The sequence below is a fragment of the Lycorma delicatula genome, chromosome 2, assembly GCF_047948215.1.
Source record: "Lycorma delicatula isolate Av1 chromosome 2, ASM4794821v1, whole genome shotgun sequence".
NCBI classification, from domain to species: domain Eukaryota; kingdom Metazoa; phylum Arthropoda; class Insecta; order Hemiptera; family Fulgoridae; genus Lycorma; species Lycorma delicatula.
The window spans coordinates 209,605,859-209,631,025 of record NC_134456.1 but is presented as its reverse complement, the minus strand read 5'-3'; the positions used below and the strand labels follow the sequence as shown (position 1 = coordinate 209,631,025).

General features: G+C 29.9%; 1 protein-coding gene across 4 annotated transcripts in view; it reads right to left on the bottom strand.

Annotated features, from left to right (window-relative positions):
* LOC142319624 (myosin-VIIa-like) overlaps nt 1-24,958 on the bottom strand; it is a 58,767-nt gene extending 33,809 nt beyond the window's left edge. For 3 of the 4 annotated variants that reach the window (XM_075357118.1, XM_075357117.1, XM_075357120.1), the window contains exons 1-8: nt 24,794-24,958; nt 20,066-20,179; nt 17,185-17,331; nt 13,603-13,787; nt 11,099-11,220; nt 9,273-9,529; nt 4,159-4,324; nt 1,172-1,302 (exon numbers count right to left, since the gene is read on the bottom strand). In XM_075357118.1, the coding sequence (XP_075213233.1) occupies nt 1,172-1,302; nt 4,159-4,324; nt 9,273-9,529; nt 11,099-11,220; nt 13,603-13,787; nt 17,185-17,331; nt 20,066-20,179; nt 24,794-24,823 (1,152 nt within the window). In that variant the 5' untranslated portion in view covers nt 24,824-24,958. The remainder of the gene's footprint in view (nt 1-1,171; nt 1,303-4,158; nt 4,325-9,272; nt 9,530-11,098; nt 11,221-13,602; nt 13,788-17,184; nt 17,332-20,065; nt 20,180-24,793) is intronic. The other variant, XM_075357119.1, reaches the window with a different exon arrangement.
* Nucleotides 24,959-25,167: the final 209 nt, after the last annotated feature.

The following is a 25,167-nucleotide window of genomic DNA, read 5'->3' as shown; positions in this document are numbered from 1 at the left end:
ATGTGTTTTTAAATTAGTGGAAGTGGAAACCTATGACGGTGAGAATAAAATTGCTATAAAATTTTTAAAAATTTGAAAATAATTAGATTAAGTTACTAATTAATTTATTGTAATATTGCAGAAATGTTGTTATTTTTTTAACATCTAGAGGTCTTTTTTCCTCTTTAGCCTCCGGGAATCACAGTCAGGTATTACTTCAGAGGATGATATGTACAAGTGTAAGTGAAGTATAGTCTTGTACAATCTTAGGTCGACCATTTTTGAGATGTGTGGGTTTCAACCCAACCACCAAAGAACACTGGAATCCATGATCTAGTATTGAAATCTGTATAAAAGTAACTGTCTTCATTAGGATTTGAAAATGTTGGAACCCTCGACTTTGAAATCAGCCGATTTGCAAAGACTTGTTCACACTAGACCAACCTAGTGGGTAACATTTAGAGGCCTAGACAGTAATAAATGTCAATATCAGTCTCTTTCTTTCTCTCTCTCACTCTCTTTCTACAATATCATGCAAAATTATCTATTGCTAATTATATGTAAACAATTCCTTCTTATGTCATATGTAATGTAAACCCATCTTAAGTTTTTCTGATTTACTTAGTTATTTCATTAGTCATTCAGTATTTTCCAAGTACATAATATATCTGTTTATCAAAAATATAAGTTTCATAATGTAAAATGAGTGAGTTTTATTCCATTTTAATTTCAGAATTATTAACTTTTATGATGTTTTGCATAAATCTCTTTAAACATATATTATCAAACTGCTCAAAAAGTTGTGAGTGAAATAATAAAAAAAAAATAATCAAGTTGTTCTTTATGTGATTATTTTTAAAAGTTTAACAAAAAGAAAATCATACTTTCTCAGTCTATTAATGTTTACTATGATTATTTAATTATAAGAGTGCTAATAATTTTCATTTATTTTTTAACATTTCAATAATAAATCAAAATAACATCTTTTATTTTGAAATTCCAGAAGTTATTGGAATTCTGAAGACAATTCATGATGATTAAACAGAATCATAATATTGTAATAGAGTTGAAATTTTATGACTTAAAATTTATAGAAATGAAGATTTACTCGGTTATAAATTAATCCTGTGTTTCTAAATTTAATTAAATAATTAAATGATGATATTTTGTTAAAAATCATTGCAGAACTTACTGTTTTATGTCCTTGGACGTATAGAGCTTTTTTACTTAATGTGTCTTTAAGTTGCTTTTTTTGTACTTGTAGAAATTTGCACACATTGTCTAAACTTGGTCCTTCTTTGACATCAGTTCCCTCTATGTTATCTGTAATAAAATTAATTCCTGGTAACTAATCCTATAATATTTTATTCAAAAAAAGCTAGAATGTATTAATATGTAAATTTTACAACTTAATATAATATTGTATAATAATAAGTGTTCTGCCCAAAGGCAGATTTTCACATGCCCGCCCTCCATTCTGCTCAATTCTGTGCCATCCGTTTCATTTTATAGTAACTTTCTTCCCTTTATATTGTCTATCATTTTCATTCATCTCCAACCTCTTGCTTTCTCCCCTGTTACAAATTCTTACAGTGCCATCACCAACTCAGCCAGTGACAAGTCACGTCTCAGCCAGTGTCCCAACCAACTGCGTTTTCTTCTTTTTATAATTTCATTTACCACCCTCTTTTCTCCTACTTTACGAAACACCTGCTCATTCCGAACTCTTTCCATCCAGCTGATCTTTTCCATTCTCCTCCAAACCCACATTTCAAAGGCCTCCAATCTTCTCTCCTCTCCTTTCCTAATACCCCATGTCTCTCATTACCAATCTTTATTTTTACCTAGTTGTGACAACTACAGATTTCTTATTAATCTCCTTTCTCTCCAAGCGACTGCTTTTTCCTTTAAGATGCTCAGCAATTTATCCCATCCACCCTGTCAAATGCTTTCTCCAGATCTATAAAGACCACATAAATATCTCTTTGCTTTTCAATGTATCTTTTTCTGATCACTCTTATTAATCCTATTGCATCCCTTGTTCCCTTCCACCTTTTAAACCCAAACTGCTCTTCCCAATTGATCTCTCTGGTCTTCCATAAAGTCTTCCATTCAAGACTTTTAGTAGTGTCTTAGCTGCATGCGATATAAGGCTAATGGTCCCATATTCCTCACATTTCAATGTATTACTCTTCTTTTCGATTGGGACCATAATAGTAGTCACGAAATCTTCCAGCCAGTCACCACTATCATATATCAAATTACACAGGATTGTGATATCTCTAATTCCCCTTTCCCCTAAATCTTTCCATAGCTCAGCTGGTACTTAATCGACTCCACATGCTTTCCTGTTCTTCATTTCCTTTAAGGCTTTTTCTACCTCTTCCTCCATAATGTAACAACCTTTCTCCTCCTCACACACTTCCGATTCATTTTCAATTCCTAGGATTTCTGGTCTCTTATCTACTTCGTAAAGTCCTTCCACATATTGTTTCCATCTACCTAGAACCTTGTTCTTCCCATCAACCACCTCCCCATCTTTTGTCGCTATTTCCATTCTAGTTTTACCTTTTCCCTTTTTAAATACCAGTTCCATAACTACTCTATACATCTCCTCAAACTTCCCTACCCTATCCAATTTCTGAATATCTTCACACCTCTCCATCAACTATGTTTGCTGCGCCCTTTCTGTTTCTCTTCTTAATTCATTATTTAGTTTCCTATACATCTTCTTACTCTCTTCAGTCCTGACATTCTTCCACTTTCTTCTCTCATCCATTTTATCCAGCGTACCTCTGTAACCCATTCTTTCTTTATCCTCTTAGTCTGCTTTTTACCCCCAGCATCTTTGATTGCATTCATTAGATCCTCCTTCATATACATCCATCTTATATTTGGGTCTGTGTCCTTTTCCCTTCGCCCTCTATTTACCAAATAATTTTCCTTTAGCCTTTCCCTTTGTCTCCATCTTTCAGTACCTCCCTATTTAACCTCTCTACTCTTTTTCTTTTGTTCACTTTTTTATCCTCATCCGTAACTCTCCCACCACAAGATATTGGTCCGAATTTATATCTGCACCTGGATACATTGAATTTTTAAACAATTTTTATACTTATTTTCTATCATAAAGTAATCTATCAGGTACCTCTCTCCATGTATTCTTGATGTCCATGTGTATCAGTGTCTCTTGTGGGCTTGGAATAGTGTATTACCAATTACCGAACGAGTTCTCCTTACAGAAATCCACCAATTTTGCCCCTCTTGCATTTCTTATACCTAACTCAAAGTCTTCCACAAAATTTCCCTCTGATCCTTCTCCTACCATCGCATTCCAATCTCCCATCACTATAATGTAAGCTCCTCTCCTGTCTCCATCTATCAGTTCCTGAATCTTATTATAGCATTCTTCAAGCTCCTCATCTTGATGCTGGCTTGCTGGCATATACACTTGTATTATCACTAGATCTTTTCCTTTGCCCTTCAATCTCAACAACAACATTCTTTCATTGACATATCTTACTCTTTCTACACTGTCTGTCATCTGTGGGCTCAGCAAAATTCCCACTCCATATTCACCACTCCTTTCTCTGCCTGAATAAAAGATTTTGTACCTCTACTCTGTAACTCCCCATTCCTTCCCACCTCACTACACTCAAACCCAGCACATCCAACCTATTCTTTTCCATTTCTCTTTTTGCATTCTCTATCTTTCCTACTTTAAGTAACATCAAAACATTTCAAGTTCCAATCCTAATTTTATCTGCACGTGACCTCGATGTTTCCCCCTCCCGGACTGATTGAGGGGAAGCTTTAACTCCAGGTTCTTTAACTTTAAGGATCATCATGTATGTTCCTGGGTAATAGTATAAGGTGGTAGTTTCCCGTTGCTTTCCACCTAGGCATATGGTTGCCCAACCATATTAATAGGCTGCCTCTAACATTGGGAACAGATGTCTTTCGCAGCCGCCCCTAACGTGGAGAACAGACGCTGCCTTACCAGTGAGCAAATAGAAATCGCTGGAGACTCTCACTTATAATATTGTATAATTTAATAAGTGGAAGTATAATTTAATATTAATATGTAATTTATATTATATAATATAAATATCAATTATATTATTAATATAATATTTTGCAAGATAATTAATAATCTTACAATAGAAAAAGGATGTGATTTACCTGTAACATTTGAATTATATGAAATGTTTCCTAAATGGAGAACCACTGCTGACATTTTAAATATCTCCCATATATCTGATTTGGAAAAATTCAAAATATCCATAGCAGCCATTATCTTTGTTAAATCTATTGCTTCATTTATTTCCACTGATGCTTTAGGATCTGTCTGAAATTTAATAAAATCTAAATATTAAGGAGAAATTAATAAAATGACTGTTAATTTGTCTGTTCATAGAAATTTAAATACATTTATAATAAATGATCTGATAGGTTGTTTCAATTCTGTGACTACAGCTGACCTTGATTGGCATGAATGGATTTCTCAAGTCATTATATACATTAAAAAGTGCTGTTACACCAATATTTAGTAGCATTGAATCTTTGGTGTTTGTGTGCTACTTAAAAAAACATGACAGTTATTTTCTGTTTTTCAGCATGCCAAGTTTTCAAATGACAGTTTTGTCTTTCAATAAACGACTTATGAAAATATTTATTCAGGTTAAGGTAATCTTAAAACATCAACAACTGATGAAAATATTGACAAAATAAAGAACATTGTGATCAATAATCATCAAATCAGTGCTACAGAAATCAGTGAAGAGCTAGGAGTCTCTAATAGCTCATGTGAAACAAATTTGACTGATAATTTGAGTATGAAATCAGTAGCAGCAAAATTCATTCTAAAATTGTTGAATTTTCAGCGAAATATGATTTCAAAAATATTGCAGAACAATAGCACTGAGTCATTAGCATTGCTAATGACTCAGAATTACTCAAACATGTCATAACAGATGATGAAATGTAGGTTTTTGGTTTTGATGTTAAAATGAAAGTCCTACCATTCCAATGGACACTTCCTGAAGAATCAGAAAAAGAAGCATGTTGAGTTTGATTGAATGCTAGAGTATTCTTTACTTTTGTTTTTTTTTTTTAAATTTTAATGGCATAATTCATTACGAATCTCACCACAAGATTATATAAACAAATGATATTACTTAGTAGTTTTATATCACTTACACGAGACAATCTTAAGAAAATTACCACAAATGTGGGAAAACAATTCTTGGATTTTGTACCATAAAAAAGCTCCAGTTTACAGTTCACTATTAATTTGTGATTATTCACTCAAAAATAATGTCATAATGATACCACAACCTCCAATTTCTCCAGACAAGATACTCGGTGATTCTTTATTGTTTTTATTAAGAGATTAAAAAGTAATTTGTGAAGTTAAATGAAATTGAAAAAAAATAGCTAAGTAAGCTCTTAATTTTTTATAATTTCCTAAATGTTGTGAGGACTGGAAGAAATGCTGGCAAAAATGGGTTGCATCTCTGGGGACTACTACTGAAGGGCACAGTATCAATACAAAAAAATAAATAAATATTTTTTGATAAATATTAAAATTCTCATTATTTTTTGATCATATATCATATTTGTATATATAATTATGGATTAGTTTATGTATTAATATTTCATAGCTATGTTTCAGAACATCTTCATCAAACAACAACATTCAGCTCTCTTATTGTCAAGGGTTCTGTTATAAGACCTTATTAATCCAACCAATACAAATAATAAAATATAACCAGAATTGAAAATTGAAGGTAATTTTAATTGAACAAATATGATATTAATAAGAATAAATTTTAATTTGTATTCTTTTATATGCAAAAGAACGACAATAACATTACAAAGTGCATAATTTTCATTACTAATCATATTAGTATTTCTTACTTTTTGACATTTCAGCAGTGGAAAGCTATTTAATAAAATCATATATATTTTATTTGAAAATTAATAAAAATGTATATACAGAGTCATTCACGGGAACTGGATGTTTTTGAAATGGGTTGTACTCGGGCGTTCGTGGTGGGAGGGTCACGTGGCTGGTGTCTGACGTTTCCTTTGTTCATAGCATTTACATTTTAGTCGTTGAGATGGAGCCGTGGACGCTAGACCAACGTATGTATGCGTATGACAGTTTTGTACGAAATGACGAATCCGTAACTGCTGTTCAGCGAGATTTCCGCCGTCAGTTTAATATCCAACGAAATGCAAGTGTCCCTTCTCGTAACACAATATTGCGATGGGTAAACAACCTTCGAACAAGCGGTTCAATATTGAAGAAAAAACCACCGGGTCCCCGACGAACTGCTAGCACTCCGGAGAACATCGAACGAGTAAGGGAAGCCATTGTCAGAAGCCCACGCCACTCAATTCAGAGGCATTCAGCAGCGCTTCAAATGAGCACAGTACGGTAAGACGGTTTCTGCATACAGACCTGCATTTCCATCCTTACAAGATAGCCGTCGTGCAGCAGTTAAACGAGCAAGATTTCACGAAGCGATTACAATTTTGTCGACAAATGCTTACCATTTTTGAAGAAAATGAAAATTTGTTATTGTTAATGAGTGACGAAGCCCATTTTCATCTGAATGGCTTCGTCAACAAACAGAATTGCCGGTATTGGGCAGAAAGAAACCCACATCAGCTTCACGAGAGACCACTTCATAGCCCAAAGGTGATTGTCTGGTGTGCAATAGGAAAGGTCGGTGTTATTGGACCATATTTTTTTGAAGAAAATGACGCTGCCGTAACTGTAACAGCTGATCGTTACATTGCGATGTTGAATACGTTTTTCATCCCCGAGTTACGAAACCAGGGAATCGATTTTCAAAATGTGTTATTCCAGCAGGATGGAGCTACAGCGCACACAGCGAGGGCAACGATGGCTCTTCTCCGTAACTTGTTTCCGGGACGGATCGTTTCCAGATTCGGCGACATTCCTTGGCCCACTCGGTCCTCCGACTTGAGTAGTTGTGATTTTTTTCTGTGGGGGTTTCTGAAATCGCGTGTGTACGGCAATAAACCGCGTACATTGGAGGACCTAAAGATCGCAATTCGTCATCACGTCACCCAGATTGATGTAGACATGCTGCAAAGAATTGAAGCCAGTTACCGTGAAAGGCTAAAACAATGTATTGCCTAAAATGGACATCGCTTGCCGGACGTAATTTTTCGTTCATGAGTAAGTAACAAATGCTTTGATTTAACAAGTGTTTCAGTACCAATAAAACTTTTTTAAAGTAAATATTCAATTTTTTATGATTATTTTAAAAACATCCGGTTCCCGTGAATGACCCTGTGTATACATTATACATTATATATACATTTTTATTCATTTTCAAATAAATTTCCATAACTTACAGTTCACTGCTAGATTTAAAAATAATACTTTTCACTTTAAAAATAACTTTTATCTAAAACAATTGATTATGGGCCTAGGTTATTCATGTAATTTTAAATATTCTTTTAAGCTTATAAAAGTAATCTTTATCTAGTACATATGAAAAGTAACTGAAAGTATTTGTGGTATTGTAATCAAACAAGTATGCATCCTCCTCCCTATCTCCCTCACTCACTGTTGCTTGGTCACACACTCTCTCTCTCATGCACGCTTGAGAGTGTGCATGTGCCCACACACATAACACATTTTATATATATATATATATATATATATATACACAACGTCTGTAAATAAAATAATGAGAATGGTTCAGAAAAATTTTTTATTTACAATCCAGTTATACATGGACTCTAGCGCCTTCGAAATAGTTCCCTTGGGAAGCCACCAACGCATCAAATGGTTTTCCTACTCTTCACAGCAGTGTTGGAACTCAGAAATCATGACATCCTTCAGATGGTCAGTTACATTTTTTAAAAATGTTTTTTACTCTTCCAAATGGTGTCCTTTGAGGTGTTTTTGTAAAGTCAGGAACAGGAAAAAGTCACAGGGACTCAAGGCAAGTGAATAAGGTGATTAAGGAATTACATGAATATTTTTCTTTGCCAAAAACTCATTAATTGAGAGTGCAGTGTGACAAGGTGCATTGTCATGATATAGCATCCAGTTGTTTTTGATGGCTGGTCTCATGTGGGCAACTCTTTCCGCAGTTTTTCAAGATATTCTTAAACATATTTATTTACAGTCTGTCCTGTAGGCAAAAATTCCTTATGGAGAGTGCCATTACTATTTTGAAGAAACAAATTAGCATGGTTTTAATTCACTCATTTTTGCTTTTTTGGGACGTGGTGGGTTTGAAGTGTGCCACTCCTTAGTCTGGCGTTTTGTTTCTGGGTCATACTCAAATATCCAAGATCCATCACCAGTAATAACATTTTTTAGAAAATCAGGATCAGTTTTAATTCGCCCTAGAACATCTTGGCACACTTACACCCTGTTGTTTTTCTATTCAACAGTGAGGTTTTTTGGGACCAATTTTACACAAACTTTTTTCATGTTCAATTGGTTTGTCAAAGTTTGATGTACTGTGGTACAGTTCAAATTCAATTGTTCTGCAATCATTCTGACAGTTAATCACCAGTTGTACCGTATCAAATCTCTGATTCGCTCAACATTGTTATCATTTTTTGACGTTAATGGTCTTTCAGAGTGTAGATCATCCACAACTGATTCCTGGCCATCTGAAAATGCTTTAAACCACCTAAAAACTTGGGCTTGTGACAGAGTGTCATCTCTATATGCCCTTTTCAATTTTGAAAAAGTTTCAGTAGCATTCTCACTGAAACATAAAACTTGATTGCACAATATTGCTCATAATTAGTATCACTCATTTTTGTAATGCACAACAAAAACATGATTCACAAAAGTTTTTTACGTCTTACATGGCAACAATAGACTAAAAATATTAATACCTAATATAAATCAGCTTTTCATATTACCATATGTTTACTAGTAACTTTACAGTGTTGCCACTTTGGCTGCCCAAAAAAACTAATCTTATTACTTTATTTACAGACCTTGTATATATATATATATATATACATATATACACACAGTACAATTTATTTTATGGTAAAAATTATCAAAAGCTTTTACTACTGATACAGGTACAAAGAGCAAAAAAATCTCACATACAGGTTAATTATTTACAGCATTCACCTTAAAATACAGTGTACTTAGTCAATTTTAAAAAAAAAGCTCTATACGTGGAATACTTCTTAATATAAATATCTGATTTTATGTTAATATTTAATGTAACTATAGATTTACTGGAGTAATTATTGGTTTACTGAATTGACTAGCGTACCTTATTTAAATAATCAAACTGATAACAAGATTTCAGATCCAGTTCACATTTTTCATTCCAAGAAAGCCCTCTAATCAAACTGTAAAATATATGATAATTTTGGTCTCCTATTTTTAATTGTGTTACTCGAGATTTTTCAAGAAGATATTGTTGAATAGAAGCACCCTCTAATGAACCTAATTCATTATAATTTAGTTCTATCAGTTTACCAAATCTTGAGGAATTGTCATTATGTACTGTTCTTGCATTTCCAAATGCTGAAACAACATGAAATGCATTTTACAATTGATTTCAACATTAATCTTTTATACAAACCAAATTACTCCTATGATTAGTTATATAGAATATATTTTGTTAAGCACCTCTTAACATCTTAATTATATCATACAATAAACAATGTGATATAAGTTGTATGATGATATAGTTGTATTTAGCATATCTGTGTACAAGTATAGACTTACTTACGCAAGTATATCAAGTGTCATGTTAAAAATAGACACTGCTGTAGTTTACTTTAATCCATAAATGTAAGATGTGTTTGAATAAAAAAAAATTTTGATAATAATATTTTAATATTATTTTGATATTGCAGACATTACTTTTACTTATAGGTACTTTCTTATCCTGATGAAAATATGCACAAAAAGAGTTTGTGGTTTACCCTACATCATGAATCTGTCTATTCAGTGATCATTATTCAGAAAATAGTAAGAAATAATTCTATATAGTATTCATTTTCATGTGGTTGCATACCAGTCATTTGTAATAGATAGTGTATTCTTCATAGGGAAAAGGAACTGATTATTTATGTTATAACCCTTGATCTACTATGTCTCTGTAATGCTATCTAAGCATTTATATAGCAGTGAATAGTAGTGCTGGGGAGGAAAATCAACCTATGGGCTGATTCTCATAGAATATTATGTCTCATTCCTTGCATTTATTTTTGGTAATTTATTTTAAAATGATATACTAAAATCATAGATCAGCTGCTCTGATCAATACTAAAAGCAAATCATATAATAATTTTTTTTTATAAGGCCAAATATTAAATTATCCATTTTGTTAAACAAATTTATTTTTATCCAGTTTTGCAATCTTAATGATAATTTATAATAATTTATTAAGTGGAAAGCCTGAAGTAAATTAGTTATAGAATGGCTGTGCTATAACTATCATAATCCTCTACCAGAAGTAATAAATCCCGCCTTTGTTACATAATAACATATAATAGTGTTATTGACTATTTAGGCAGTACTTAGAAAATTAAATTTTAATCAGTTTTATATATTATTGGTTTAAGCATGCTAAAAAAGGGTTCTAAGACAGAATTCATTGGATCCAAGTAAGTCGCAGAATTAGTGTAACACTAGCTAGAAAATTGTACTAGAACATGGGTCTACAGACCCATTGTTCAGAACAATATTACAGAACCTGTAAACCTTTAAACATTACAGAACTTGTGCTGTTAAAGGAATTAGGCTTCTCATTGCTGATCTTTCCAACCATTTTTGATTTCTAAAGAAATCAAACACTTTTCATTCAATGAAAACATTAAGTAAACGTAATGTTTTTATTACTCAGATACATTTCTAGTTTTGTTTTCATGTTAATGTCATCTAGTAGCAAAAGTATTCTCACAGATGTTTGTCTAATTGTATATTCAACTGTATCATGCTATCAAAATCAGTTAAACCCAAGTTTTCTAATGAAAATGAGTCTTAAAGAAAGTATCCGCATAGATTATAAATTAACTTAATCTAAATATTATATTTTTATTTTATGATTATCTATAATCAATCAATTTTTAAAGATTTATATTTTACCTTCAAGAACTGGGTTTGCTTGAATAATTTGTTGTTCAACTTGTGTTTTTTTTCCACTTTGTGCTGCCAAATATTCTAATAACACTTTTGTACTTTCGGTTTTACCTGCTCCAGTTTCACCACTATTAACAAAAATAGTAAAGTAGCTATGTTCTTTTACACTGATGATAATTTTAATCTATTTAAGCATTACAGTGACAAAGTAATTAAATCAATTTTTGTCCATAGAAACTGTCAATGATAATTTTTAAAAATAAAATAGCAGACTTTGGAATATGTATGGTATATTTACACATCGCAGTTTAACTGCTCATCCATATAAATTTTAGTTATGGTATATATTTTCTTAAAAACGTATTAAAATGTACTAAAGGAAGTAGAAGAGTTTAATAGTGCTGTAATAGTAATCATATAATTGTTATTAAAATATACAAATAATTCTAAAAATTACACATGACATTCATGATTTATATTAATAAAAATCATTTCTTGAAAACAACCTTGTATGCAGTAAACCACATGCATTAAAGCTGTAGTTCTATCATTTGGAACGTCGAAGGAGTAGCATCCTCAATATTGACATAAGGATAGTCTGACAGTTGGTAAAGCCATGCTTAATAACTTAACCCTATGGGTCACAAAAATTAAACAAATACTTTCTCCAGTTTCATTGCCAATTTATTTAGTTATAAAAAAATGGCAGACTGCCATTTTTAGTTATATCAAAGAATTTTGTTATTCATATGTTATTATCATAGCTATAAAATTAAGATATGATGTAGTTGATATCATTTAAAATTTACTAAAACAGTTTTTTTAGCTGAGCTGTTTTCAGTATATTTGTTGCTGCTATCTTGTATCTGTAATGCCTGAAGAAAAACTTTTCTTAAATTCCTTCACTTATTTTTGCCATCAATTTATCAATTCTATGGAAATGATGAATAAACCTACTTAAAAATCACATAAAAAGAAATAAATTCAAAGTTTGGTGATATCACCATACACACTCCTGGATGTGATGTGAATTCTTTATGATTATCATAATTTAAAAAAAAAAAACATTCAGTTCAGCATTTACTACTAAGGATACCATAAATCACAACTTTTTTACACTTTGTTTTACTTAGTACACTTAGTTGTACACATAAACTATAAATTTTTTTACACACAAAATACAACACAGTAAATGTTTTTTTATCACACATGCAGTAGGTGTGATCAATAAACCTGAATGTGTTATACAACTTTTAAGAGCAAATTTGTCACTTTAATATGATTGATCTATCTCTTAAAGGAACAAACTGATGGAACAATATCATATTATTATAGAAAGCATGTTATGTAAGTTTTACATTATCGATGCAATTTTTAATGACTTGATAGCAAGTCAGGTTGATTTCATAATCTTCACTGCATGGCCTAATAAATCTACTTTAAAAATTTAAATGAAATAAAAATATTTTTAATAGAAGTAGGAGGTCTGTGTTTAACTAATAGGACCTCAGATAGTAAGTTTGGCTTCTGTCAGCTGACATAATTTTGATGGTGCTTAAAGAATCTTCTATATAATCATGTTAGTATCATCTCAACTCCTAAAAAAATAAATGTTTAATAAGCTATCAAAAGTGTATATTTCATTTGTAATCACCTGTACTATTTATTAAATCTTATGAATTCTGCATTAGGAATCATTTCAGTTTTTACCTCTATAATGCTTATATTATCAGGTTTAAAGAAAAATCAAAATACGTAAATTGTATTGGTATAAATAACATCTGGTTATGATATTTTTGTCTAACAATTTAATATGTAACCCATCGGCTTGGTCTAATGGTGAATCCTAATCAGCTGATTTGGAAGTCAAGAGTTCCAGAGTTCAAGTCTTACTAGGACTTAAACTCTGTGGATACTCAAGTATCCGTACTCTTGTACGGATTTGAATACTAGATCATGGATACCGGTGTTCTTTGGTGGTTGGGTTTCAATTAACCACACATCTCAGAAATGGTCAAACTGAGATAGATACAAAACTACACTTCTTTTACACTCATACATACTCTGAAGTAATACCAGAACGGTAATTCCCAGAGGCTAAACAGGAAAAAATTAATCTAATATGAAATTTCCATGTTGCAAATATTAAATCTTTCAAATTTTACATTTTGGGATTCACATTCTACTTGCATTGTACATGTTTTAACAATTTGAACAATTTTTTAAGTAATAACAATAAACTTTCTACAGCTGAACTTACTGATACTTCATAAACAGCTCATTTACATTTTAATGAGGATTCTCAGTCAAGAAAAATGTAATAGTTTATTAAGAATAAATTTGTTCTGCAGTTGGATTTATTTTCCTGTTGAAATAAATTGATGGTGTAATTCATCTTTGATATGAACTTCATGGAGCCAAGTTAGGAGAGTATTTATTTAATAAGGTATAATACAATTAATATTATATACATATAACTAGAGTATATTTAAAAAGATTTTCATAAATACCTGATAATTATGCACTGACTTTTTCTTTGTTTTATTAGAGACTGAAAACATTCATTACCAATTGCATATAAATGAGGTGGAAGTTCTGTTAATTTGCTTCCTTTATACTTCTTTCTTTCTGTTTCACTATAAATTGGTAACTGTTGATATGGATTGACAGCAATCAATACCATTCCAATGTAAGTCTAGAATATTAATTTTCATTAAAATTAGTATCTAATTAATAAAGTGAATTTAAATATTTTTAATACAGAGAGTGTCCCGGGAGAATTCTGCTAAACTTCATAGGTGTATTACTCCCATTAAAATAATCAAAAATGTTCATATAAACATAGTCGAAAACCCTTTATTAGCGAGTTAAGGCTAGTGAAAGATTCCCCCCCCCCAGATTTCTGCTCCTCCACTGAAATGAATCCTTATTGAAATTCTGGGAAAGTAAACTAATGGACAAATTTAATGGTTTCTTATGGTTTTCGAACCGAAAAAGTTTTAAAAATGGGTCCCAGAACCTGTATCTCCATTACTTTCTACGAAATAGAAAGTTAATTTACCAGTAGGGAGTAATTTATTACTCCCTACTGGTAAATTAGTAATGATTTACCCAAAACAAGTTTTATTTAACTTTTTTTGTGTTTATTACCCATTTAACAAAGTTATTGTTTGACAAACAGGGTTATTAATCCTGTTTTTTTATACAAAACAGGTTAAATTACCCTATAAATTTCAGATATGGTTTTGGGACCTAATTTATTCAATTTTTCAGGTGAAAAACCATAAGAAATATTCTGTCCCTGAATTGACATTCTAAAAATTTCAGTATACCTCATTTCACCAAGGTAGCTGAAATTCGAGTGAAATTTTTCACTAGCCATAACTCACAAATGAAGCAATTTAGGACATATGTGTTTATATGAATTTTTTCCATTATTTTCACAAGTAAAACAGGTTATGAAAATCCCAGGAGAACTAACACTCTCTCACTCTTTCTTTCTCTATAAATATTTACCTATTAATTTAATTTATCTCACTCTCTTTCTCTCTCTCATACTCTCCTCTATATATATATAGATAGAGGGAGAGGTAAATATATGTATATATTTACCTGTTAATTTAAATTTAATGTTATGTGGGTGTACCATGCATGATATATAAACAAACTTATTTAACATTTTTATTTTATTTGATAAAATAAATTTAAGTTTTCTCCCTTTCACATTTTATCAAAATTTTCTATCTTTTTCTATCAGTTTTGACCCAGATTATAAATTTCTTAATTGGTAAAATTGGATCAAATATGGAAAAATTCAGTTTTCAGATTTCACCGGAAATATCCATTTTCACCATCCCTGAATCCATTTTGACTAGATTCGGCTTGATGTCTGTACGTACATACGTGCGTATGTATCTCACATAACTTAAAAACGATTAGCCGTAGGATGTTGAAATTTTGGATTTAGCACTGTTTTAACATCTAGTTGTGCATCTCCCCTTTTGATTGCAATCGACTGGACCAAAATTATCCAAAAAAGCGTAAGATCCAAAAAAATTTGGATTTTGAACTTTTTCTTAATTGCAGAAATAAGCCCTCACTGGGAGCTTTTCAACAATATCATAAGTGGTACTTACTCTCATTGGTTCCAGATTTATAGCCAAATAAAATTTTAATTAATGAAATATTTGGATCTTACAAGGAGAATACACATCGGTTCAAATTCGACTTCTTCTCATTTTTTTTTTAAATTTAAATATACTGATTTATTAATAATAATTAACCTTCGACTGAAAAAGAAAAACGAAAAAAAATCAGAAGTTATTAGTGAAACAAAATTTTATATACTTTTCATTTTAATTCAAAAATGCATACAGAGGTTAATAATTATTAATAAATCAATACATTTAAATCAACAAAAAAAATTTTTTTTTTTAAATTGTATATGAAGTCAGATTTCAATCGATGTGTGCATGGTTACGTATCTGACATGTTCTCACTTACACCACATAACTGGTGTTATGTGGTGTAATAGTGTCACTTACTCAATTACTTACTAATACTTAATAGTGTTGCTTTCACCACATAACTGGTGTTATGAGGTGTAAGTAACTCTACTTGAACAACGTGAAACAAAATTAATGTATAAAATAATATAAAATGCTGATACAGACACCACAAAAAAATGTGATGCAATGAGGTGTCCACCACAATACAATTGTGTAACTGTCCACTTTATTAAAGAACTGGAGTATTGTATCTCACTTTCAAATGAAATAAGTTTAAATGAAGTGCAGCCAAAAATGTGTATATATAATTTAACAGGGGTACAAGGAAATCATGTGGTATCCACATCAGATTTGTAGAATATGAGACCACCACATTTCAAGCCTCTGAGGGAGTGCGACTTAAAAATTTTAAAAGGGACTTGTAATAAAGTGGTTGTAATGAATTAGTAGTCTAGTAAATTTTTAAAGTATAGTTATAAAAGAAAATAAATAAATAAATAAAAGTAAGTTAAGGTTAATTAACTTACTTTTATAATGCAGTTTGATCCATGATCAAACTGCATTATATAAAAAAAACTGTTTATATAAACACATTTTTTTTAGGGAATAATTATAAGTAATATCAATTAAATATTTTTTCCCACTTCCTTCATCTGACAGAAAAACAAATATGTGTATATTATACAGCATCAGCCTTGAAACAGATTAGAAATTTCTTAACAATTAAAATTTAATTTTCTTTACAGCATAAAATTGGATTGGCTGTGGCTCATTCCTGTGCATGATTTAAGTGACAAGCTCCTATATCTTTCATTGTTGAAAATATATATTTTTATAGATTAATGAACAATTATCATTTGACAGTGAAAAGAATTATTTTATGTATGTCCTACATGACATGAGATGGCAGAAATTTGTTAATATACAACAGACTTTTTATTTAAAAAAAAACTTTTTTTAATTGTACCTACAGTACCTCTTAAATAAAAGTTCAACTATACACTAAAAAAAATAAAATTTAGCAAATTTTTCTACTTACCAAATATAGTAATATATATTTCGATATGAGACCACTACATGAGATGTGTACAAAAGGCTGGCTGGCTACCTTTGAAACTATATATGAAAAATATTAAAAGGTCGTCGTCATTTTGGTTAGGGTTGTAGCACAAAATTTTTTGTGCCAAAATTTTTGTTTTCAATGTCTTTTAAACTGATGTATCTCCACTCCTTCAGACTTGGGTTGTGGTGGTATCATACCAAAAAATAGATTGTTTTGTGATAGGAGCAATTGAAAAATTATTTATTTCACATGAATTTTTTTTTTTTTTTTTTAATATAAAGTATGACAAGATGAGTAATGAATGAGATTTCTGGAATAAATGATTTTTTTTTACATCGCTTGTTTGACTGATATTCTTGTTTTATTCTATTCTCTATTAATCTTTTTTTTTTAAATTCCCTGACATTCTATATCCTCAACTATCTGTTTCATATATCTGTAAACTGCTTCATTTTTCTTAAATATCTGTAAACTGTAATTGTTTAAATATGTTTAGAGAAAGAAAAATTTTTATTACATACATAAATGAGGTTTCGATTGTAACGAATGTGTAGATTCCTTAAGATTGAATATTCTTCTAGTTCACCCAGAGCAATCATGTCATCCAAAGCTATTAATGATGATGGATGCAGTCCCTTCAAGGCAGATCCTACACTTACCCAGAATTCCTAATGGATGAAAAATTAAAAAAAAAAATTATTAAACATTTAAATATGAAGCTTATTTAAATATGTTTTAATTATTTATTTTCTTCTAATATGTAAAGAATTATGTTAAATTTTATTTCTAAGTTTTTTCTGATCATGACATTTTGTGCCAAATCCAAAAAAAAATTGTTTTAGAAAAATATAATTCATTTATTGATTTCTGTCAGTGTAATTTGATCACCAGCAAATGATAAACCGTATCAAGTTTTGTAGTACTTCAAACGGACTATCCACCATATATTTTAAATCTTCTTATTGATTTAAAATATATATGAGAATGAAAATGCAACATTTTATAAATATCTGGAAAAACTCACACTCTCTCTCTTTGTAAACATTAGTTTTTCAAATTTGCAGCTTCATTGTAAATACCAGTCAAATATTTATATACCTATTGCAGACATTATGACTACGTATTTTATAGCCTGCTTTTTTAAAGTTTTTTTTATAACTTCTATTGTGGGGATTATAAATTTCTTCTCTTTTGAAAGTAATTTTTTATTAAGTCAAATGACTTAATAAAAAATTACTTTTTTATTAAGTTGTTGAAAAGATGGTACAGAAATCTGTACCATCTTTTCAACAACTTTTGTATTTCTGATATGGTTTATATTTTTGTATGAGAAAGTGTTTCCAAGTATTTTTGTATGATCATTTTTTACAGTGATTTACCAATAATTAAATAATAATTTTGTGTGATATACCACAATATGATACACCATTTGTACTGCTGATAAATTTGTATCAAAAGTGGTTGTGTAATCTACTTGATGCATGTTAATAACATCAGAAATTTCCTTCTTTATTAATGAGTAATTATTAAAATTATTTTAGTGTATCATAGTCATTTTTAATATTTAATTGATAATTTTGAATGTAATCCTTAAATTATATTTATTCTGAAAAAAATAAATGTTTTTTTACTGATTAACTGACTGTTTATTGTAACATAATAATGTCAATAAGTGCCATATTGCAAATTAATTATAGTAGACATTTTTAGTAGAAAACCAAGTGCTACAGTTAAACCTGTTTTTCTAAAATAAAGCATCTGTAAACATAATTATTCTAATTAACCTGAAAAATAAAAGAATATGAAACTGATATTTCTTCTTCAACCTCTTCTTTTGAAATCTCTGTGGAAAAACTGCTCCCCTTTCTGTTAAGGTGTTTTTTTTGTTTTTTTTTTATTAAAGATATATGATATCTAACAAATAGAGTATGAAATAGAACAGAATAGAAATAATACTTGAAATACAATTCTAAACTTTTAGCAAGTGTGAATCATATGACAATCTAAAAATATCCATGACATTTAGTGGACGTTTTTCTCAGACTCTGTTGGTAGTTGAATCTCAGTTTCTGTTGTAATAGTGTGTGACAAGGACCAATAGTGTTAAAATTAAAAAAGAACGGCTACACCTTCATTTGTTGAGCTACACTGAAAGACAACCATATAACACCTGATGCTTAACCATAGTACTGGATTATTTCTGTGACATAATCTTAAAAAATATTCTGTTACATTCTAGTAATAAAATTTTTCTTTAGATTAAGCTTTATGTATTTAACACAAAATTCTTATTTTCAACTTTTATGATCAGTTTAATTTTTCTCAAATGAACATTATGATAAAGTAAATGCAAAATATAAGTTTATATCAAAGATTTAATAATTTTGCTTCTCCACATAAAACGTACTACAGTATTACTAAATTTATGGATATCCCTCATCAATTCTAGAAGGAGACTATGGCATAGTTAGATTATATATGTATGATAAATATTATGTCATGGTTTATTAGACATGAAAAGCCCACAGAAAACATTTTTTTTAAAGGAACATTACATTACATCTTTCAATATGAACATATTTTATGTAAAACAACTTTAAAACAACAAAAAAATATATATGTTGTTTTTTTTTAATATAAAAAGGATAACTAATAAATATAAATACAGGCCAAGGGAAAGATTTGAGGAAGCTTAAAATGAGGTAGGTGTGAAAACCTGTAACAAATATTTTTCATAACTCTAATATAATCATTTCTTATAAGGTAAATTTTATTGTAACTATGAACTGAATTTTCAAAATATTTGTCATAATTTAAATTGCTAAATGCACAACCAAAAAATACACCGCAAAAGGTATTTCATATCCATAATGTTATTCAGAGATCAAAAAAATGATTTATTCAGTTTATCTACATGAAGTTTATCACCATTTATTCTGGGTCTCTCCATGTTAATGAATTTTCAAGATTCAAGTCCAAAAATGTAGCTGATTGACAAAGAATTAGATTATATCTTAAAATTAATTTATCATTAATTGTAAAATTACAATTAAGTTTGAAAAGTTTTAATTATAACAGTCAATAGATCATTTGCTGGAAATCACACTTATTCATACTGTTAAGGTCATGTTTAAGCAACTGAATGAAAGCTCCAGTATCAGGGTGTGATAATAACATTGAGCTATCATCAACATATAAAAGCAGTTTAGAAAGCAGTTTTTTTGAAATATGAAGTTATTAATGTGTTTTTTTTTTGTACTGAGTGTATTTTATATGGAGAGCATTTGATTTTATTTGATAACATAAATAAAATAAATTCTTTTTATTTATGATTATTTATAACAAAAAAGCTTTATCAAAATATAAACAAGAAAAAATGTAGAAGTTATTTTTACAGTTTACCTGACCATCATCATCTACTACTTTTAGTTGTTTGTTTTTAGCAGAAAGTATTCGGCAAGCCCTTGGAACGTCATATTTTTCATTTAAAATAGATTTTATCCAAACATAAGTACCCTTTAACATAGATGTTATAAATACAAGAATTATTAAAACAATGACACATGGAAATACATACACTATGGATAGTATAATATACATAATTTGAATATATTCTAGCCCAGCTAATAAAATAGCTGCACCTTTAAAAAAATAAAGAAAAGCTTTAATATTTTATTAAATTAAATGTTCTTTACAAAATAAACTTTATTTATGTAATAATCATTATTTTTAAGATAGAATTTAGTGCACGTAAAACTTTTTATGACAATTTTCATATATACATGATAACAGGTATGTGGAGTCTGTGGTCCTAAAATTACTTCTGTCTTTTTTTTTTCAGAAGGGTGCATTGCTCTTCAAAGAATTACATAAATTTCTTTGACATATTTATCAGTCTTATTGGCAAATTTTTAATATTCTTCTCATTTTATAAAATCGATACGTCTCAAACCTGATGTTCTATAGATGATCCTTCAAAATATACCTTACTGTGAAATGCAGATCTAATACACTTTTTTTTCACTGAATTTATTATATGTAGAGAACAAATTAACCAATCCATTTTGTCATATTTGCATCACATAGAAATTCCCTCAGTGCAATTGCTCACTTAAAAAAGCATTATTGTTTGCTAGGATTGACATGGAAGAAATATTTTTAATAAATTATACAACCCTGGGCTGCAAAATATTATTTTAGTAAAGCTAATGAAACTTTAATAATATTACTAGTTTTTAAGTACAATTTACGATTAAGCTGATATATCTTTATTAAACATGTGTTTTGTTTCCCACTATAAATTAAGAGAAATTAAAATATAATAGAATTTGAATAATTTTTTAAGTACTTTCTGCTTTAAAAGAAAAGTAAAAAACTTAAAGGTGTCAAAAATATTCTAGTATGTTTGCTTGCTTAGGTCCTTATGTGCTCAAGCTCTTTTAAATTTAAAACATGAAATAGTGTATCTTTGTGAAAAAAGTGGTTCTGCTTCCTAAATCTGTTAAAAAACTAAGTGATGATTTGAATGTCATCAAGTTTGGACCTCTCACAACTTAAATTTAAAAAAAAGGCTGAAAAATGTGATAGGTGAGCTATTCTTTTGCAAAGTGCATTTTACCTTTGGGGGTCAGGTAAATAAACTAAATTGTGGCTTAGAGGAACAAACTCCTTTTGTCCCCTAGCCATTCAAGATCCCCAAAATTAACAAAAAGTGACTTAACTGATTATTCAAATTATATTTTTATTTTTAAAGAATGGTATTTAATTTTAGGAACTTGTAAAAAAAGACTCAATGTTGTCTTGTCCAGATCCCCTTACATTCCTAGGAATTACAACCTGACTTCTTTAAACTAATAAACATTTTAATTTATGACATTTTGATAATGAGACATGTTAAAAAATCGTGTAGTGTGTTAGAGGCTAAAGTCTCAAGTACCCTTGCCCTTCAGATCAATTAATCCTTCTAAAATAAAAAAAAAAAACATTAAATATTACAAAATTCAAATAGTTGTTTGTAAAACATTATTGTACCAGTACCAACAAATCAACTGAGTTATAAATTTCATACCTCCTTGTCCTCTCTCTTTTCTTGCCTCTGTAACCACCATAACCTTATGGTGGTTCAGAGTATGAATGAGGATATGTTTGAATGTAAATAAAGTGTAAACTTCTACAGCCTCAGGTCGACCATTCCTGATGTGTGTGGTTAATTGAAACTCAACCACAAAGAACACTGGTATCCACGATCTAGTATTCAAATCCCTACAAAAGTATCTATCTTTACTAGGATTTGAACCTTAGAATTCTTGACTTTGAAATCAGCTGATTTGTGATGATGAGTTCTCTACTAGACCAACTTAGTGGGTTATACCTCCTTGCCCTGCTGCCACACATCATAATTCCCTGTTCCTTTCAAATGATTTGGAAGTTGAGAGTTCCAGTGTTCAAGTTCTAGTAAAGGCAGTTACTTTTATATGGATTTGAATACTAGGTCGTGGTCCAGTGTTCTGTGGTGGTTGGGTTTCAATTAATCACACATCTCAGGAATGGTTGAACTGAGTCTGTGCTAGACTACACTACATTTACACTCATGCATATCATCCTCTGAAGTAATACCTGAACAATAATTCCCGGAGGCTAACAGGAAAAAACAAAAGTATTGCTACTGGAGGTTAATAAAACTATTCATGATATCAATGAAGCTTTAGCTTCCTTGGGCACACAGGTATCCTAAACTTTAGTGTCAAAAATCTAACTTCCTTCCCTCCTTAGATCTACTTCAAGTAGCAAAACCTAAATATTTTGGTATTCTAACAGTTAATTTCAAACAGTCTTCTGCTTTTAAGGTGAACAAAAACTCAGTAGTTTTCAAAATGGTCAAGTATTCTTGACTTCACTAGACCCACTTCACCAATAAAAATTTGATGTCCTTATAATAAACATAAAATTTACATATTTTAAAATTGACAAAATTATGTGAATTTAAATCAATCCAAAATAAAATTTAACTTTTGTCTACACATTATTTATAGTAAGATCCTTTCTAAAATGTTAGTATTATTTTAAATGAGTTTCAATTGTATAATTCTTAGCTCATTCCACAACAGGAAAACTGATTTTAATGAAACAGTAAGTTAATATTTATTTTACTGAGATATCTTCTCTTTTAACATAAAATATTTCATCTTTTAATATATTTTTAAAGAATATTCTTCCTTTTTAACAATTACTTTTTTATATACAGTAGTGTGCAAATTGACCCGATCACAGGAATTTTTTTTTATTTCTGTGTTGTGACTACACCCTTGACTATACCCATCCTTTAAGCTGTCTATGTAATGTGAAGTTATTTATCTTTGTCTATTTAGCAATTTTCATGTCATAAATAGTATTTTGTGAAAGTTTATTTCATTTTTTATTACAAAATCATATTTTTGTACTTTTTGTTCTACGTGTCTTGAATTTATAATAACAGACAACTCCAAGAAAGCAATTGAAAACTGTTTCTCTTTTTGAGCATACCAGTGTGACACAATAACAAATATCTTCTGAGTGCAGGTTGGACTAGGGACAATGAATCCTATTTAAAACAATTTAAAGAAACTAGTTCCTTTTCACCTCAAAGTAAGGGCAAATGTGGTCATAAAAGAAAAGGACTACTCCAACAGGATCAGTTATTATTATTAGTGAGAAAAAGTAAATTTGACCCAAAATTATCTGCCGTGGACTTAAATAAAGAATTAGCAGCCAGTGGAACAGATTTACATGTGACTATTGTAAGATGCTGACTTCTAGCAGGCGGATGGAAAGCTCATTGGCCAGCTAAACAGCAGCTTTTAACACTAGAAATGTGCAAAATAAAGGCTCTTGTAGGCGAAAGCACATACTAATTGGTTGATAGAACAGTAATGTTGATGTTTTCCGAAGAGTCACATTTTTATGTGAGAAATACATCATCGGCCCATATCCAACAATCAGTTAAACATTCCCAGAAAAAATGTTTTGAGATTGTTTCACATTTGAAGGTCCTTGTTCATTACTTCCAGTAGATGGTATGTTAAGAAGTGATGGATATATAAAAATTCTGAAAGAAAGGGGGTTACACAACTTCAAAAAAATTCCCATAAGGGAATGGAGTGTTCCAATAAGATTTGGTGTCATGCCATACTACCAAAAAAGTGCAAAAAGTTTTTGAAGAAAAATCATTAAAGTGTTCCCGTAGCCAGACAACTTCCCACTCTTAAAACCAGTTTAAAATCTTTTGGCAATATTCAGAGAATGATTCTCAAGAACGAACTACACCACAAAAATTGACCTCTTAAAACAATAATATTGGTATGGTTTCATGGTGAAGAAATAAAAAAAATGTGTAGTAACCTTGTTGAATCAGTGCCAAATCTTGGACTAGGGACAATGAATCCTATTTAAAACAATTTAAAGAAACTAGTTCCTTTTCACCTCAAAGTAAGGGCAAATGTGGTCATAAAAGAAAAGGACTACTCCAACAGGATCAGTTATTATTATTAAAAAAAAAAAATCATTTTAAGTGATTAAGAATAAAGAGGACATATTAATTACTAGGTATTCACAAATGGTACAGGTATGATTTCTTTCTAAATAAAGTTATTTTTTAATAAATAGCATCTGTGTTCAGATTAATTTGCATGCTAATGTACATTCGAGACAATTAAAAACAAGTCACAATTGCAAAAAACATAGCATATTAAATTTATTATAAAAATGGTAGAAAACATTTTTTTTTGAAATAAGAAACAAGGTCTCTATTTAGCAAAACAATACTTTTATGATCTTTGTTTTTTGAATTTTTTTATGTGGGAATAATATTTGCCATTTCTATAAGTAGTGGTGGTAGTTAATGTGCAGCCATCACCAGATTGAAGCCAGCTATTGCAATTAGTATCTTATAAAACTTTCTGTCACATTATGTACCTATTAATATTTTTTTCCACAAAACAGAAATTCTTGGATTTGATGTTCAGTGTAAAGTAAAAATATATGACAGAACAATTAATGCAACACCTACACTACTACTTTTATTCTGTGTTCAATGAGTGCAATTAACTTTTTTAGTTAAAAGTAATATTCATTATTTGTTTGTTACATACTTACCACTGAAAGATCTGGAATTTGTTCTTTCATTTTAGTGCAATTAATATTTCTTATATCTTTCAAAAATTCATAACTAATTCACTATTAAACAAATGTGAAACAAAGAAAAACAGATTACCAGCTTGTAACAATACTAAACCTTTTGTTTTTTAAACATGATATCTTATGTTGTCTGAATTATTAAACTAAAATTATCTATTAAGTCTGAAAAGCAGTTTATCAGTATTTTGTGAAGATAATAAAAGTGAAGAGCAGAAATTTCGTAATATTTTGTTCAATACACTCAATAAAATTATATTAGTCATTAGCAAATTTTTATCAAAAAAAAGTTTTATCATATATTACCATTTATATCATGCAAGGTATTTATATAC